Consider the following 16,998-nt stretch of genomic DNA (forward strand, 5'->3'; position numbering starts at 1 on the left):
CCATGCTACTCGAGAGCCTCTCAATGGAAAAGGCGATAATTCGAAATCTATGCTGCTTTTCGACAGCATACCAAGTACGCGCCCACATTGGAGATGTTCCATCAGGCACACAATCTTTGTTTGCTGTTGTAGCATCTCCACGCGTCGATGTCAGTTATATTGTGGCTGGAAAAATGCATGATATTGTCCGAGAGAGAGAGAGCATCATCCACGGAGCTCATCTGATAATCACAAAAGCTCTTCTGGATCCATACTCGCGGTTGCACAGGCAGAACACCCGGAACGGCAAGGCACATGAAAGCCATTGATGGAATATAGCCTCTCCTCGAGTGTTTTCTTTATAACACTGCGTTATTTGAAGTCACGAAACTTTCCGAATCCATGCCACTCCTGCAGAGAGGCCACAAAGACACAAGCTCTCAATAGATGATGCGGTAATTTTGATACTATTCTATATCTTGCTTTAAACACTATTCATAGACAGCCATTATTCTTTCCATCTGCTTCAGCAATCGCCATTATCTTTGTACATCTCAACGATCGAGGGTACACCTGTGTGTAATGCATCATAACAAATATAGCGCCTCTTCAAGCAGTTTCAAGCAATCAATTATGGTGTGTTCGGTCGACATCAAACACGTCTGTCAAGCACCTGGCGTTGCCAACATGCCTCCACGTCAACACACAGCTTGAGGAAGTCATCGTCGTGAAGACTAGCCAAGATGAACTGCTTGATGGCTTCTGCGCGGGTCTCTTTGGGCTGCTCAGCATATTGCCTCAGCGCATCCTGCGCACTCTGCTGTGTTGAACTTGTTGTCATTCCCATGTCTTGCATCTCGGTATCTTGTTGGATGTGCTTCTGAGCCAGGCGCTGGCTACGTCTTTCCGACGGGCTGGAGGATGTCATTTGATCACGACTCGAAAAGAATGATCGTTCTGGACTCGAAGGTAGCTTGTCTTCTGGACTGGAGCCGGTGAAGTACACAGGGCTTACGCTACTACCGCAGCGTTGATCTGAATCGGCGAGAACATCCTGGTTGCTCATGTGAGCAAGAGTGATAGTTTCGCTCGTTCCAGGACTATCGACAACCATAGGATCATCTTTCGGATTAAAGTTGTACATGCGTGATGCTGGAGGTTCAAACCTTGTGGGTCCGCGAGGAGTAGTAAGTCGTGTGATTCCATGTTCGGTCTTGTTCTCCGGTGATGCTCGGCTTGAGTTCTCTTCTGGCACTGATCTATCTGGTTTGGCGGCTTCTGAAACATAACTTGGCTTGGGAAGAGGCGGCAGCGTTTTGGTTTTTGCAGGACTGCTGGAAGGTTTCGGGAAAGGAAGTTCCCGACGAGGAGGTAACATCTTTCTCGTCATGTCTGATGGCCACTCTATGGGCGCGGTTGATGGCCTTTCCACTGGCCCCTCACTCGTGCGAATTGGAGCAAAGGTTGGCTGTCTTTGTATGCTTCGAGTATCGTATTCTTTCGGTCCTTGAGAAGAAGTGAATGGGTGCATGCGAGATGGCTCATCCTGATTGACCGAGGGTAGTCTTTCGATGTTCATGGTTTGATAAGATTTCGGACCCGGCGACGAAGTGAACATGTGCTGGTCGGTGAGGTCATTGGCGTCCTGACTCGGATGTTGCTGAATGCTTGAGGTTGATTTAAAAGCATCTGAATTGGTCAACATGCAGTCTCTCTTACAACACAAGACATGATAGTCATACCTTGTATCGTCGGTACGATAATCGAGGAAGTGGCATGGTCGAAGCGGGCGGATTGCACAGAAGGTTGGCGGTTCAGGTACGAATTAGCTGTCACAGGGCGAGCTTGAGTCTGTGTGTTCGGTTTGGTGTTTGGTACAGAGAACATGAGGCCGTGAGCGGAGAGCAGCTGTACCGTCTCGTTGCATGAGGCTTCATCAGGGAAACGCAGTTGAATGCGTCTGACCTAGAACAAGAGACCATGATGTTGGTATCTGGTCCGTCGAGATTACAAGATATTTTTGCGTCGCTTACCTGGTTATTCTGGCAAAAATAACGGATGGCTAAGGCTGTACCTTTGGTCAGGCCAAAGATAGGCAGATTGTCGGGTGATCGATTAGGCTGTCTTCTGTGCAATTCCTTGGTCTCTTGGATGATGGCAGTAAGTGGAAGGACTTCCTAATGTTCTTGTAAGTACTCAACAAAGACGTACTATAGTCAGTAAGCAACGGACTAGATCGTTGGTTCCATGGATGATTCTGAGCTGGATTCCACTGCGGTTGAGCTGCTCAATTACAGTAAAGAGATCAGGAGTTTGGATGTGATTCCAGCCAGAAGGATTCGCTGAGCGAGGGAGAGTGGAGTGAGAGAACTTGAGGATAGAATGGCACAACAGGGCACCGCCGAAGAGTGCATCTTGACTTGCCATGTTCGAGTTAATGAGCACAAAGGTGAGGAGTCAGGGTGTAAATTGACAAGAACCCGTATACTTTGCTCAAGACTCGAGGAGAAATGCGAATGTATTCTGACAAAGTTGAATTGACAGGGAAGGAAGCACTTCCTTAGGTAAGCGGGAAACTTCCATCTCTTGCATATGATGTCGATCGACAAGTCTCAAAGCAGCTGCTGAAGCTGGTCGCGAACAGGAAGGGACGAAGGTGCAAATGTGCTTGAGGAAGGAGCCCGAGCCAAGCACAAGGACCGGCCTCCCCTCCTTGTCTCTTCCGCATAACATTTCTGGCTCTCTACAAGTTGTATGCAATGATTTATAGCATTCTTGAAGATCTTCAAGCATGCTTGTAGTGTCTTGCTTGGTTAAAGGGAAGCCATTCTGTGTTGGTTTGATAAGTTGAAACGCGGAGATATAACAAACGCTAGCACGCTATCACCGAAGAAGATGCCAAGTCGGCGTGCAAAGTGTGGAGGAAGCCGATCAGCGACAGCGCGCAGGTCGGCGCAAGGAAGGTGTAACTGGACGCGTCGCGATAGAGCATCCAACATTGCGCCGAGCTCTGGTGCGCATCATCGAGCAATTCCAACCATCTGGCATTTTGCTGGGATATTGAAAAAACAGACGACTTCTCGGACGCCCGGACAGCTCGGCATCATGCCTCCAAAGAAAGTCGGCCAGCGAGTCGATCGAGAATCCTCCATCGAAAAGACCGAGGAATACGAAGAGTTTCTCAAGGAGTTAGCTGCCTACCATGAGAAGAGAGGGTAGGTGCTCCAGAAATCAGCCGTCCCAAAACAGCAGAGAAGGCGTTCCTAATACAATGCGCAGCACCTCAATGGAGAATGAGCCCAAAGTCGAAACACAGCACATCGATCTGTTGAAATTGTATAAGCGTGTGATAGCAGAGGGAGGATATGACCTGGTGTCGGACACAAAGAAAAAGCCTTTAATGTGGAGAAAAATCGCCGACGAACTTCTACCTGGAATTAAGAACCTGGCTGGTGCAGCCTTCCTGGTAAAGAGGGCATACTACTACAACCTCGTTGCATACGAGATCTCGACGCATTGGGGCAAGGAACCACCGCCGAAGGAGGTTGTTGAGGATGTGACTGCGAAAGGAGGTGATGTTATGTCGAGGACGCTGGACAACTACCCAAACTCGGCAGTGAAAGAGAAGAGCATGGCCAACGGGCACTCGTCCGACAACGAGGACAATGCCAAGGACAACCACGACGATGGCGAACCGGGAAGTGTGCGGTCGACCAGGGGACTCCGCCAGGCACCGCCGCAGCGGGTTCTCTTCCAACCCGACACGACCGCTCCTCGCCAAACACGCAACCAAGGTCAACACACCTCGCAGACACCTGCTTCACCATCCCCTGCGTATGCCAACACCACTCCTATGACTTTAGCAACCTACGAACCGCAGCAGCAGCTGCCCTTGACGCTCAAGCCCGTCACCACTCCCGCCAACAATGCTGAGTATTACCGCCTGAAGCGCAAGCAAGAGCAAGAGGCCCAAGCCAGCCATGTCGCAAAGAAGCATAGAGGTCTCATGCTGCCAGGCACTGGTTTCATCGGCCCTAACATCTACGTTCGCGCTCAGCTCGCTCTACAGTCCGGTCTGCCCGACGAGGAGGAGTACGCTTTGCATCATCTCGTCAAGATCTCCCATGAGCGAGGCGACAAGTACCGCTTCGATCAATTCGCCGGTCTGGCCGAGGCTCTTGTGAACAAGCTGTTGCAGGTGACCTCTCTCTTCTACGACCTCGAGTGGGACATCTCTTACGACGAAGTTTCTGGTCCGCGCACTCTTGACGCACTCAACGGCACACCCGATCTCCTCCAGAAGCTGCAGTCTGCTGTTCCTTTGGACACCGCTCACTCAGTCGAGACCACAGAGTTCAGACAGGCCCTTGGCCGCATCACTGAAGCTGGTCTTGTCATTCGCAACATGGTCATGCTGGACGAAAACGCTCAGTACATTTCTAGACTGCCCCTTCTACGCGACTACTTCTGCATCGTGCTCAACTTGCAACCCCATCCCGCCCTGGTTGAGCTTCAGTACTATGCTCTCGAAACCATCGAGCAGCTCACAAAGCACTACGACCTCGATGCGACTGACCTTCTGTACGAAACTCTGCTTGCTCAGCTGGAGTCCAACGATCGTGGCAGAATCGTCACTTCGTTGCGTGCCATCGCTCGCCTAGGCATGACCTACGAGGAAAACAAGCGACTCGAGCTTGTTCCTCTTGAGGTTGTCCAAAAGCTGCCTGACTGGATGATGCTCCCCGACGAAGAGCTGCGTTCCGCCTGCTTAGACTTCCTCTTCCAATACACAAGTATCGCTGACAATGTCGAGACACTGGCACTGGATGCTGATGTCCAGAACCTCGTCAAGCAGCTGTCGGATCTGTTGCTCTATAACGCAAAGAAGGAGGTGCCTAAGACACCCAAGCCTCGCCCTTCTGAGCCCCATTACGACTCTGAAAGCTCGGCTCATGTTCCGCGCCTGTGTCAAGATGTGATAGAGTCACTTATGCAGTTCGCCGAGCCTGACCGTAGTTCTCGCTGGTAAGTGATTTCAGATGTGCTTCTTTCGACAGGAACTAACCAACATAGGCTGCGTATGTGCTTCGAGATGGACCCCGATTCCGAAATGACCCAAATCCACCTATGGCAGTCCTACCAAGCCACTTTCGTGAAGTACTCACAGACTCATCAAAACCTCATAGCAGGAGAATTCATCAAGAATGTCTCAAACACATTCACTGGCGCATCTGCCCAAGTCGCTAATTCTAAATACGTGATCAAGGGCATCAGACCCCGCAAGATCGCTCTTGACGTCGATGGCAAGGAGCTCGTCAAGTGCTGCTGGCGCACTAATCCCACAGATGTTGTTCCACAAGAGCACATCGCCATCTTTGCTATGGAGAGTGGTAAAGAATGTGGCGAGTTCTTCAGCAACGGCCCGAAGGTCTGGGAGCATATTCTCTCTTCGCATCTCAAGGTCCCCAAGAAGGCACCGGTCACTGCCAACGGTGATGCTCCTCAGCCACCACAGAGCACTTCGAAGGTTGCTGCCTTCGACTTCGCTGCAGCTGATTCATCCTTGTCGTACAGTTGCAAGTGGAGTAGCTGTCCTCGCCAAATCTCTGGTGAACACAGTCTGCCTGTCGAGCTTGCACTGTTGGCTCGTCACATCAACACTCATCTGCCAGACAGCGGTCCCCTGGCCGAGCAAAGACGTCAAAACCAGCACAACTCAAAGGAGGTCGAGGATTCTGTTCCAAGCAACCGCGTCTGGCACCGTACAATGGCAGACGAACGTAACGACGCTGCCGGTCTACCTCTGGGCTCAGCGCTTGTGTTGCGAAACATCGCCCGTGGTGTTCGTAAGATGGCACACAGTGCAAACGGAGCCGCTGCCACCGCTGCTGCCGTTGAAGAAAAGGCTCATCCTGCTGAGGAGGACGAGCAGCCTCCTCGTGATGGTGAAGACGATGAGACTGCTGTCGCCATGCCTGAGGCACCCGTCCCAGCCTCGGCCGAGCTGATGAAGAAGATCTTTGACCCTATCAGGGAGAAGCTCTTCTTCGCCATGGCCCACAATCCTACTCTCAAGGATCACCTGACTGCTGTCCTCTGCGCCATCTCCAACGGTGGAGGTTAGATGGGTCGCTCTTTCTCTTTTTCTGGTACAACGACCTCTCGGGGGATACAAGGGATTTACGATGATATGCAGAGTGGCGTCTCGGTTTCTTTTTTATTGCTCCCTTCACTTGGAGCATCTCTTTCATAGCGTCGGCGAGGATAACATGGAGAAAAACTGTACTTTTAGTTTTGCGAATACCACTTTTTCTTTTCGCTTTGAGCACCCACAAACCTTAAGCCTACACACCACGAGATAAGATTAGGAGAATAGAACAAAACAGATCTGCTTGCATGTATTCGTTTATTCGTTGCAGTCTAGCAGTTTTTCAACCATGACACATTACTTATCCATGATTTCACTAGCAAACTTGCTCCTAGCTCTGATCTTCGGCCCCCAAATTAACAGCGCGAAGGGCACCAATGTCAACACAGCACCAATACCGCCCAAAAGGCTACCAGCGCCCTGGAACGTCATGGCCCTAAACATCTGCGGCACAAAAAGAGGAAACGCGCCTCCTAGCATATTCCTGCAGAAACTCTGTGCTGCTAGTGCTGAACTGGCATAGCGATGATATGTGTCGGCCAGGTAGTTGAAGACAGCCAGATAGATGCTGAAGATGCCCATTGTGGCACAGCCAATGGCCAAGGTGGGAACGATCCAATGTACATTACTGCCAGATGTCCAAGCAAGCCAGAAGAGTCCGACGGGTAGTAGGATACTTTGCGCACAAGCGAAGTACAAACGTCCTTCTGGCGAGTCACCGAGGTGAGGGAAGCGGCGTTTTGACCATTTGTCGCCGAGTATGGAGATGATGGTTGAGATTATGGATGCTATGCTGATGGCGGCGAACACCGAGCCGACCTGGTAAAGATTGAAGTTGTGTGATGCTGTGAAGATTACGGGTATAGCGCCGAAAGTTAAGTAGAGAATCGCCCATGAGAATGCGACCCATAGACTGAAGAAGAAGACAACAGGTTCTGTGAATAATAGGTGGAAGGGACGTATGAGCGAAATCCTGATCATTTGCAACAAACTGGCACGCTCCTCATCACTCTTCACTTTCCAGCGTATCCTCTGACTCGAGGTCTTGCAGGTCTTGCCCGAGATAGAATCGCTGGGCATATCGACACCTGTAAACCCTGCTGCCTCGAGTTTATCGTAGTACTTGTTGAGGCATTTGGCCTTCTTTGATAATAGCACCGAGCCTCGCGACTCTTTGAAGAACAAAACTACCAAGATTTGGACGACTCCGCAGGTAATGATTTGCAGGTAGAAGATCCATCTCCACGTCGTGTAGTAGGCTATGAATGACGAGACCAGTGGTCCAAGTCCTGTACCAAACAGGGCAGCTCCAGAGAAAAGAGCCATAGCAGTGTTGCGATCCTCGGCATGATAGATATCACTAATGACGCCACCTACCATGGTGCTGAAAGTACTAGATGCACAACCTTTGAAGAAGCGTGCAGCGAGCATGCCACCGTAAGAGCGAGTAACGGCGCAGCAGACCTGGAAGATAACATACAGGATTCCAGTAACCACGAACATAGGACGACGTCCATTGATTTCTGAGAACGGAGCCAGGATCATAGGTGCGATGGCGAAACCGCAGGTGAAGATGGTCACTCCGACTGTGATTGCAACGCGAGATACACCCCACTCTTGTTCCATTTGTGCATCACCGGCCGTATAGCTACCGGCTGCGTAGGCTGTCACCATTGTTGCAAGGCATGACAGCCAAGTTATTGCGCGCTTCCTGCTCTTAGACCACTTGAAAGGTGACTCATATTTCTTGAGATCGGGCTCTGGTGGTGGGCTTGAATGGAGCTGGTACGGAGCTGCAAGATAAGAAGGACGAGGAATTGGCGTGTCGAACTCTAGGTAATGGTAGACAACATCATCTGAGCTGGACAGAGTGTGTGCTGGCGATAAATTCGTGGAGCCATCTGGGGATTTTTTGTCGTCGTCATTTCGAGCTTTCTCATTGACGTAGTCCGGAGGAGGCTGGGATAGATGAATCTCAGGATTTGCACTCATTGTTACGAGAGCAGCTGGGTGTCATACTGCTTTTCGGTCATGGAAAGACAGAACAATGATTGGGAAATGCAGGCAAACAGAGCCGCAAAAGTATCGAACATTTTAAGGCAAAGTACTCCACCTTGTAGTGGTTACCGAATGCCGAATGAGTCGCGGAGGTGCGCATATTGCGGCAAGAGCGGCCGATCTCGCATCAGAGTTCACATCAGGTCGACTACATCTTGCCTTACGTCCTTTGCTTCAGGAACATGGTTGACTGATGGGTGCTGCGGTCGCGCAATGCAATCAGTGAATATTCCCCGAATGGGACTACGCATGCCAAGATAGATGCTTGAGCAAGACTGGGTAATTAAACCCACGGCGATATGGACGATGCTCAGCCAGTTGAAGAAGGTACTATGGTACTGCTGATCGGCATTGTTTGAAATGACTTTGTCGTTCTAGTCACCTACTCAGTAGCCACGCATGGAAAAGTGTGATGCGACTAGACTCATGCGTGTCTTAAGCAAAGATGACGATGCTGTCTGCTTGTACACAGATTCATCAGAGCTCGAAATGCTTTCGAGCGTCCATACCGAAGCGGCGTCAGACCTGTGGGGTCCGTCACTTGAATGTCTTGGGTCGGGTTATACGCCATTTCGTACCAATCAGAATGCGCCAGCTTTCAGCCACTCCGCGAACAATTGGGAGCTTCTCCGAGTTCGGTCCAGCTCGTTGCTGAGCTGGATGTGGGGTGCTTGAACATGAAAGGCTTGTGAAATTGTTCAAAGAGATGGGCAAGCCGAGTCAATCTGCTAATCAGGTGCCTGTTGGTGCAAGAGCGGATCCAGATTGTCTGTTGTCCGTGTAAGAGATCATAGAAGGAGGAAGAAGTCGAACGAGACGACGACAAGGAGAATGGAAGTCTTTATGCACAGACAGATGATGCGAGTTCTAGTGGCTGTGGCGTGAGGGTCCCGCGATTAATAACCCTCAGCATCCACCCCACTTCGAGGTCGCCTTCTGTTGTCCTTTGCAAGCTGCTCTCTTCTCTCTTCAGTACTTCTCATACACACACAATCACAGACAACATGTCCCAAAGACCTGAGCCTCTCCGCCTCGGCAGCGTTGCCCCCAACTTCGATGCCGACACCACCAATGGGTAATCAACACTGTCGCATACTTTTTTGTCATGGATGCTGACACGATTCAATTCCAGTCCCATCAACTTCCACGAGTTCATTGGAGACAAGTGGGTGATTCTGTTCTCTCACCCCGAGGACTACACCCCTGTCTGCACCACTGAGCTTGGTGCCTTCGCTAAGCTCGAGCCCGAGTTCACCAAGCGTGGTGTCAAGCTCATTGGTCTTTCCGCCAACACTGTCGACAGCCACGGTGGCTGGATCAAGGACATTGACGAGATCTCTGGCTCCAGCCTCAAGTTCCCCATCATCGGCGACAAGGAGCGCCAGGTTGCTCTTGCCTACGACATGCTCGACCACCAGGACGCCACCAACGTCGACTCCAAGGGCATTGCTTTCACCATCCGCTCTGTCTTCATCATTGACCCCAAGAAGACCATCCGCACCATTCTCTCATACCCTGCTTCCACTGGTCGCAACACTGCTGAGGTCCTCCGCATTGTCGACTCTCTCCAGACTGGCGACAAGCACAGAGTCACCACTCCTATCAACTGGGTTCCTGGTTAGTATTCATGCGATTCTCCAGGACAAATCATTTTCTGACTGTACATAGGTGACGACGTCATTGTCCACCCCTCGATCAAGACCGAGGAGGCCCAGAAGATCTTCCCCAAGGTCAACATTGTCAAGCCCTACCTCAGATTCACCACCTTGCCCAAGGAGGAGACCTCTGCCAACGTCTAAATTGGTTTACTGCGTTTGAAAAGCGAATGATATCCCCTGTTCCAGACCTATCGAGGAGATGGCCTCTTCTCAAATACATATGACGAGATAAAAGAATTTGATGTCTACCATAAACAATTCCTGTCAATCTGCGTGATGGCAACAAGACTGTGCATTTGCTATGCCTCGGCTGGTTACGGACCCTAACTCCGGAATACGATATCATCGTATTAGTGCTGATGTTGATTCTTGGCATTTTTGAGAAATGTACAGCAGTTGCCTCAGCGATGCAACTATCAAGAGGCAGACTGGCCTGGGATCATTGTAGAGGTGGGAAAGAGCTGTCGTTTGTTAGATGATATAGAATTGTGCTCGTTTGTGCATTTGATGTTACAAGGAAGGAGCCATCTTGCTTGACCTGTACGTTTCCGTTTGGCAGCAAACGGCTTGTTCCGGCATTTAGGGTGAAACCCATCCAGCGTGCCTCCCTTCCTCCAAACAGTCCAATTGTTGTTCTACAAGCCCTCGTACAACCGCGTCTGGTACTGCCAATCGTCTGGTGATATCGGGCTGGTGTTTCGTCTGTTGCAAATCTTCGCGCTCTTCCAGTAGGTCCAATCCTTTCTTCCCGTATCATCAAAAACACTACCCCTTCTGTTTGAATGTTTCCTCTTGCGCATTCACACAATCAAGAGATGGACATTTCACTGTTTCAACCCGCATTTTGATACGAGCCATAATCGTTTGGGGTCGAGGTCGTGAGAAAAGAAGAAGTTGTCGGAAGTTTCAAACGAACAACTAGGACACATGCGCCGATCAAGTGATTATGATGAAAGATCTGGCAATGGATCAGAGATCAAAACACAGGGCATATACATTTGTACTGGCCGTCATTCTTGCGTGCCAGATATGTATGGCGCTTTGGGTCTCCATTGGATCGTGTTTTGTTTCGGACCCACAGCTCACATTGCTTCATTTGCGCTGCCTTTGAGCACACTTGTACTCAAATCGGGTGTTTTTTGTGATATTGTATCGCTAACATGTCGGCATCAACAGGAGCCAAATCGGGGCTAGGATTGAGGAGAACTGCTTCTAATATCCTGTTCAGGCACAAGGATACTCACGTTCAGTCTGAGGCACCTTGCAAGCCAGGCCCGTACGCTCTTCCATATTGTAGTGGAAGCCTGCTTCTTCCAAAGTCAAACGACTTAGCAACTCGCGAACGTACGCCTAGTCCACAGAGATCGAGGCACATCCCAATCATCGTAAACACCTCTAGCGAACCACGAACCCCTAATTCTGTGGAACCCAGTATCTACTTTTCTAGCTCAACATCTACTCTTGGATGCTATCGAGAAATCCGTCCACAGTACAGCTTCGTAGGACCGATCACGCTCGTTGATATCGCTGGAGTTTCACCCGTAACACCCAATAGATCTGATATCTATATTGATCATATCGCACTTGATATCAATACAACGCCTAATTTTGCCGAAGGGCAACGACATGCCTACTTGACTCGACATTCCTCGCCAGTACCTAGTCTTTCTACAAGCTCATTCCACACAGCAGAGGATCCTGATTTCGAAGACGCGCATAAGGCTGTAGCAACAATGGCTCAGCCACCTGCTAGCAATCGCACGAACGCACTCGATCACCTGATAGCCTCACCCACACCATCTCATCTTACTTCGAGAAAAGGCTCGAATGCTCAACTCTCGGTAGCAAGCTACCAATCCGGCATGTCAAAACGAGATGACTACGAATCATCCTCAGAGATGGATGCGATGAGCCATGCTTCAGATCATCACATTCGCTCAGCTGCTGGCTCGCCCGTTCCACCTCAGACTCCAAGTGCAATCTCGGCTACCGCAAACCTATCTGGCCTGGTTTGCAACGTACATCGAACTACTGGAAGAGAGCCTCATCCCCTGGTCGGAGCTACAACCACGATACTTGGCGACAAGATGTACGTATTTGGTGGTCGCAAGATTTCGAAGTCTCGACCTACTTTGACCTCGGACCTTTACGAGCTCGACCTTATCCGAAGGCATTGGTCCAAGATTGAGACCAAAGGTGACATCCCACCTCCGAGATATTTCCACAGTGTGTGTGCTCTTGGAGACAACAAGCTCGTCTGCTACGGAGGTATGTCGCCCGAGGGTGGGCCTACCGCACAGAATGAATCGCCGGATGCCCAGGTCAGCGTCATGTCCGATGTGCACATCTACGATATACCCTCACATACATGGACACGGATCAGCACTGGAGAGGCACCGCAAGGCCGCTATGCCCATTGCGCAGCTATTCTCCCATCAGGAGCAGTATTTTCTTCTTCCAACGCACCTCTGTCTGCGATACACCACAATCCTTCAGGAGACCAACCAAACACGGGTTCGATCGGTGTGGAACTTGACGGAAGGGGAGGTGCTGAGATGATTGTTGTTGGTGGCCAGGACAGCGGTAATCATTACATTGAGCAAATCAGTGTGTTCAACTTACGCAGCTTGAAGTGGACCTCAACCAAGCCTATTGGAGGTCGAAGCTGTGGTGCTTACAGATCCGTCGTCACACCCTTGGTCAGCATGGAGAGCACCAAGGTCGGCGCAGGTCATGAAGCATCAATGGATGACTACGACGATGACGATGAAGATGATGACAGCGACCTTAACTCATCTGGTTCGGCTATGCTCATTTACACCAACTATAACTTTCTTGATGTCAAGCTTGAGCTTCAAGTCCGTAACCGTGATGGTACTCTCGTCGATAAACAGATGCAGGGTACGGTAACACCTCCTGGACTTCGATTCCCTACTGGTGGTGTCATTGGCAACAACTTTGTTGTGGCCGGCACATTCTTGACATCCTCTAAGCAGGAGTTTTCTCTGTGGGCTCTGGATCTTCGATCATTGACTTGGGCCCGCATCGACAGTGGAAGCAGCATTTTCAGTCAAGGAAGCTGGAATCGAGGTGTTCTGTGGGAGCGCAGGAATTCGTTCATCATCCTCGGAAACCGCAAGCGAAATCTTGTCGATGACTACAACAATCGCCGCCTGAATTTCAACAACATGTGTGTTGTTCAGCTCGAAGCGTTCGGATTATACGACAATCCCAGGAAAGTCTGCCCTACTTCGGATTATGTATCAGCTAGTGCTCCGCAGTACCAACCAGGCTCTGAAGGCTCTGCAGGTGGAAGAAGGTTGTACAGTGGTGCTGAAGACTTAGGCGAGATGATGCTTCAGTCGCGAGAGCTCTGTGATATGGACTTTCTTGCTATTGATGGCACCCGGATCCCTGTCAATTCGCGCCTCATCGGACGTAGGTGGGGATCTTTCTTCAACCAACTCGTACGCGAAAGTGCTGGTCCTTGTGAGAGTGGCGAGACTGCGACCCTCAGACCAGCCACAATGGCTTCTCGCAATTCCAGCATCACCATCACGCCTACACTTACTTCGAATGGCTCGACACTGACAGCCAACAGTGTGACCGGTACCACGGTGACACTAGAACCCGCTGATGTCAGGAACCTGCCTCCTAACTCACGCCCGAGGACATTGTATCTTCCCCATACAGTCCCAGCGCTTCAAGCACTAATCCACTACCTTTACACTGGCTCACTCCCTCAACAGCCATCACATCTTGCGACACCTCAAATCTTCTGCTCTCTGCTTCAGCTTGCTCGGCCCTACGAGATTGACGGTCTGGCTGAAGAAGTCACAGAGCGACTACACGAAACCCTGGATGGCCGTAATGCCGCAGCTATCTTCAATGCTGCAGCCATGGCGGCCGGTGGCGGCCAAGGTGTTGTCTTCAAAGACGTCGGTACCAATGTGCATCCGCCTCGCGTGCAGAGTCTCGGGGGCATTGAGGCTTTGTCTATCAATGGAGGCGTAGGCCGTAACCCGTTGCGTGTCGATACTGAGATGGCCAACGGACGTACTACCCGCACGACCTTGCGTGGAGAAAGCTTGACTGAGGAAGATGAAGATGTCCCAGACTCGGCCTCGACAGCCGGGTCAGCGTACAGCATCACGAGTAGTCGTCAAGGTGGCCGCGATGATGAGGACATATGGGATGGTGGTCAAAGTCATGTCATCGGATTACAGAAGCGCGGATTGCGTGGTCTTATGGAAGGCCGCCGCATTCGTGAACGAGGCCGCAGCGATGGCACTGGTACAGCTAGTAGTGTTACGGCTAGCAGTGTTACCGGCAGCAGCATTACTGGCGGCGGAAGTGTGGCCAGTGGTAGCATCAGCGGTCCCTCGGATCCCAAGGGTCTCGGCTTGGGCATCTCATAGAGTGGCCTTCTTATTGGAAGAAAGCAGAGTTCGTCAAACAAGGAAAAGGTGTGTGCATTGGGGACATTTGGAATGGAGTTAGGAAACCTAAAGGCCGGCGGAAAATAATCGTGTCTAGTGTAATATCAAAAATCTTCGGTATTCTGCAGTCTGCAGTGTCTTCATGTCGTATGAAGGGTGATGCTCTGCTTCGAGATGAGGTAGCTTGTCGATGTCGCCGCTCAGGTCTGTCCCCTTCGATGCCTCAAATGCGGTCGTTCTCTCATTGAGGGCCAGGTGCCTTCGAAGCTGCCAAAATGCACAACTGTGTCCAGATCATAAATCTGTCCACGGAGAGTCAAGAGACTGTCAGATCTCTGTGGATTAGTTTTTCACCAGTATAGTATCGGGGAGCTCAACGATCGACTATGTGACCCCCTGCCTGAGATGGAGAATATCGTCGTCACTTCGTGAGCAGGGTGATAGGAGCAACAAAAAGTGTTGGTAGTGTTATTGCGAAGCCGGAGTAAGCCATTACTTAGCGGATTTAGTATATAATCGTGCCGTGCGCCAGTAGTCTAAAAAATTAAGTTCCTTTAGCAATTACATCTAGTAGCTAAGCTCTAGAAGGCCTCTATAGCCTAAGGTACCCTCTATAGCCCTTAAAAGGTAGACTTATAACTATCTTAACCTTATATAACGCTAGCATTACTATTACGCTCCTTATTAGTTAACTTATAGGAGTTATAAGGATATAATATAGTTATAAGAGTAAGCTAATATTAGCTTCCCTTAGTCTATAACTACACTTTTCTTATAATTAGCTATAACCCTTATAACTTTAAAAATAAGAGTAGTAAGGCATTTATCTTTAAGCTAAGCTTATAGCTTTCTATTCTACTAAAGATAAACATATATCTATAAGGAGTTATAAGATAGATCTAAGTAGTCTTTCTAGCTAGAGGAACTCTAATTAATATAAGAAGGATATCTCTTCTTATAAGAGAACTAGATAGTATAGTACTACTAATATAGTACTTTAGCCTCTTTAAAACTTCTTTATATCCCCTACTTATATAACTCTCTTATATTCTAATAGAACCTAATCTCTACTATAACCCTATAACTAGCTACGCCTAGCTAGAGAGATCTATAACTAGCTATTAACTAGTTAGAGGACCTATAACTAGGCTATAATAAGTTAGTTAAGAACCTTAAGACCCTTTATTAATAACCTATAAAGAACTACTTAAGATCCTTTATTATATAGAGTAGAACTACCTAAACTAAGAGGCCGAATATATAGAATACTAGGTAAGGAACTAACTTAGTCTATAATAGCCTCTATAATAAGCGCCTTTACCTCCTTTATAGCTAGAGCTAATATAATAAGATACTTCTCCTACTTCTAGCTTTATAACTACTACTAAAGAGCATAAGTATTATCTAAAAGTACCTATTTAGAAACCTCCTATCTTTAAGAAAAAGATAAAGAATAAAGAAATAGATAATTAGATTACTTAACTTAAAAACTAGATAGGTTTATAAAAGGACTTTATCTTTTATAGACTATTATAGGATAATAAAAAGAACTACCTTACTTCTTTTTATCTAGAAGGGGACCTATTTAATTACTAGTAAGAACACCTTATAGTTAATTCTTTTATAGCCTAATTATTAAAGATCTAGTACTATTATATAGATCTCGATTAGATAGAAATTAAAAAGAGACGATTTAAGCATATAAGATAGACTAGTTTAGCTAAGGCTTTTATAAAAGACTTATAAACCCTTTTACGTAAACTTATTTTTATCTTATCTCCTAAAACTTTTCTTAGAAGGTATAAAGATAGCCTTTAAGAAGATATAAGAGATACTCTAGATATATAGCTTTATTTACCCTTAAATACCTTAAAAGATAATTATATTAATAGGGCTATTACTCTTAATAAGGTTTATTTCTATTATAGAAGAAAGAACTAAAGTAAGAACCTAAATATAATTATTAAATCCCTTAATATAATAAGTAAGAAAAAGAAAGGTAAGAGTAATAGTAAAGAAAAGAGTAAATAAGATAAGTTAAAAGTTACTTACTATTCCTATAATAAGCTTAGCTACTATACTAGAGAATGCTATTTAAAAAATAAGTAGGTAAGGTTATAACTAAGGTAACTTCCTTACCTTCTAAGGCCTTTAATAAAGAAAAGAACCTAGTTATAAGTATAGATATAAACGTAACTACTAGATCTTTACTAAAAAAGGAGACTAAATACTTTACTACCTTAGATAGTAGTCTTCTTATACTATATAGAACTATTAGACCTTATAATAATATCTATAAGATTATCTTTATACTTAATACTATAGTATCTAGTGTTTATATATTAGCTTTAAAAGCTAGAACCTTTTAGAAGAATTCTATTATTCTTATTATAATAAAGTTAATTATTTTACTAAATAGGTAAACTATTATAATAAAGGAAGGACTTAAGTTACCTTATACCTTAGAAGACTAGTTAAAAACTCTTAAAGCGCGACTTATAGACTTTAAAGGATACAACGTTATCCTAGGACTATCCTAGTTTATAAGATATAACCTTATAATTAATTAGTAGGTTAGTATAGTATAACTATTATATAAAGATACCCTTATAACTTATGTTCTTAAATCTTACTCTAGGATCTTTATATTATAAGATATAAAGGTAGAGGATAAATAAGAACTACTATATATACTTACTTACCTTATAATAAATAG

At 47.5% G+C, this 16,998-nt stretch overlaps 4 protein-coding genes across 4 annotated transcripts; 2 read left to right on the forward strand and 2 right to left on the reverse strand.

Annotated features, from left to right (window-relative positions):
* Nucleotides 1-631: 631 nt before the first annotated feature.
* Nucleotides 632-2,406, reverse strand: M437DRAFT_77661 (uncharacterized protein; the record flags this gene model as incomplete). The annotated part of the gene is made up of 4 exons (XM_041026849.1): nt 632-1,544; nt 1,709-1,944; nt 2,013-2,156; nt 2,212-2,406. The coding sequence occupies 4 exons, from the start codon at nt 2,404-2,406 to the stop codon at nt 632-634; spliced, it is 1,488 nt and encodes a 495-aa protein (XP_040877260.1).
* Nucleotides 2,407-3,084: 678 nt separating this feature from the next.
* M437DRAFT_55194 (uncharacterized protein) lies at nt 3,085-6,103 on the forward strand (the record flags this gene model as incomplete). The annotated part of the gene is made up of 4 exons (XM_041022821.1): nt 3,085-3,194; nt 3,259-5,004; nt 5,053-5,816; nt 5,880-6,103. 4 exons carry the CDS (start codon nt 3,085-3,087, stop codon nt 6,101-6,103), a joined length of 2,844 nt encoding a protein of 947 aa, XP_040877261.1.
* A 321-nt stretch (nt 6,104-6,424) lies between these two features.
* Nucleotides 6,425-8,119, reverse strand: M437DRAFT_55100 (MFS multidrug transporter-like protein; the record flags this gene model as incomplete). Its single annotated transcript, XM_041022807.1, has 1 exon — nt 6,425-8,119. The coding sequence occupies one exon, from the start codon at nt 8,117-8,119 to the stop codon at nt 6,425-6,427; it is 1,695 nt and encodes a 564-aa protein (XP_040877262.1).
* Nucleotides 8,120-9,189: 1,070 nt separating this feature from the next.
* M437DRAFT_77664 (uncharacterized protein) lies at nt 9,190-14,261 on the forward strand (the record flags this gene model as incomplete). Its single annotated transcript, XM_041026850.1, has 6 exons — nt 9,190-9,260; nt 9,318-9,802; nt 9,854-9,978; nt 11,116-11,119; nt 11,689-13,710; nt 13,741-14,261. The coding sequence occupies 6 exons, from the start codon at nt 9,190-9,192 to the stop codon at nt 14,259-14,261; spliced, it is 3,228 nt and encodes a 1,075-aa protein (XP_040877263.1).
* Between the last annotated feature and the right edge of the window lie 2,737 nt (nt 14,262-16,998).

The sequence above is a fragment of the Aureobasidium melanogenum genome (genome assembly GCF_000721775.1).
Source record: "Aureobasidium melanogenum CBS 110374 unplaced genomic scaffold scaffold_21, whole genome shotgun sequence".
NCBI lineage: Eukaryota > Fungi > Ascomycota > Dothideomycetes > Dothideales > Saccotheciaceae > Aureobasidium > Aureobasidium melanogenum.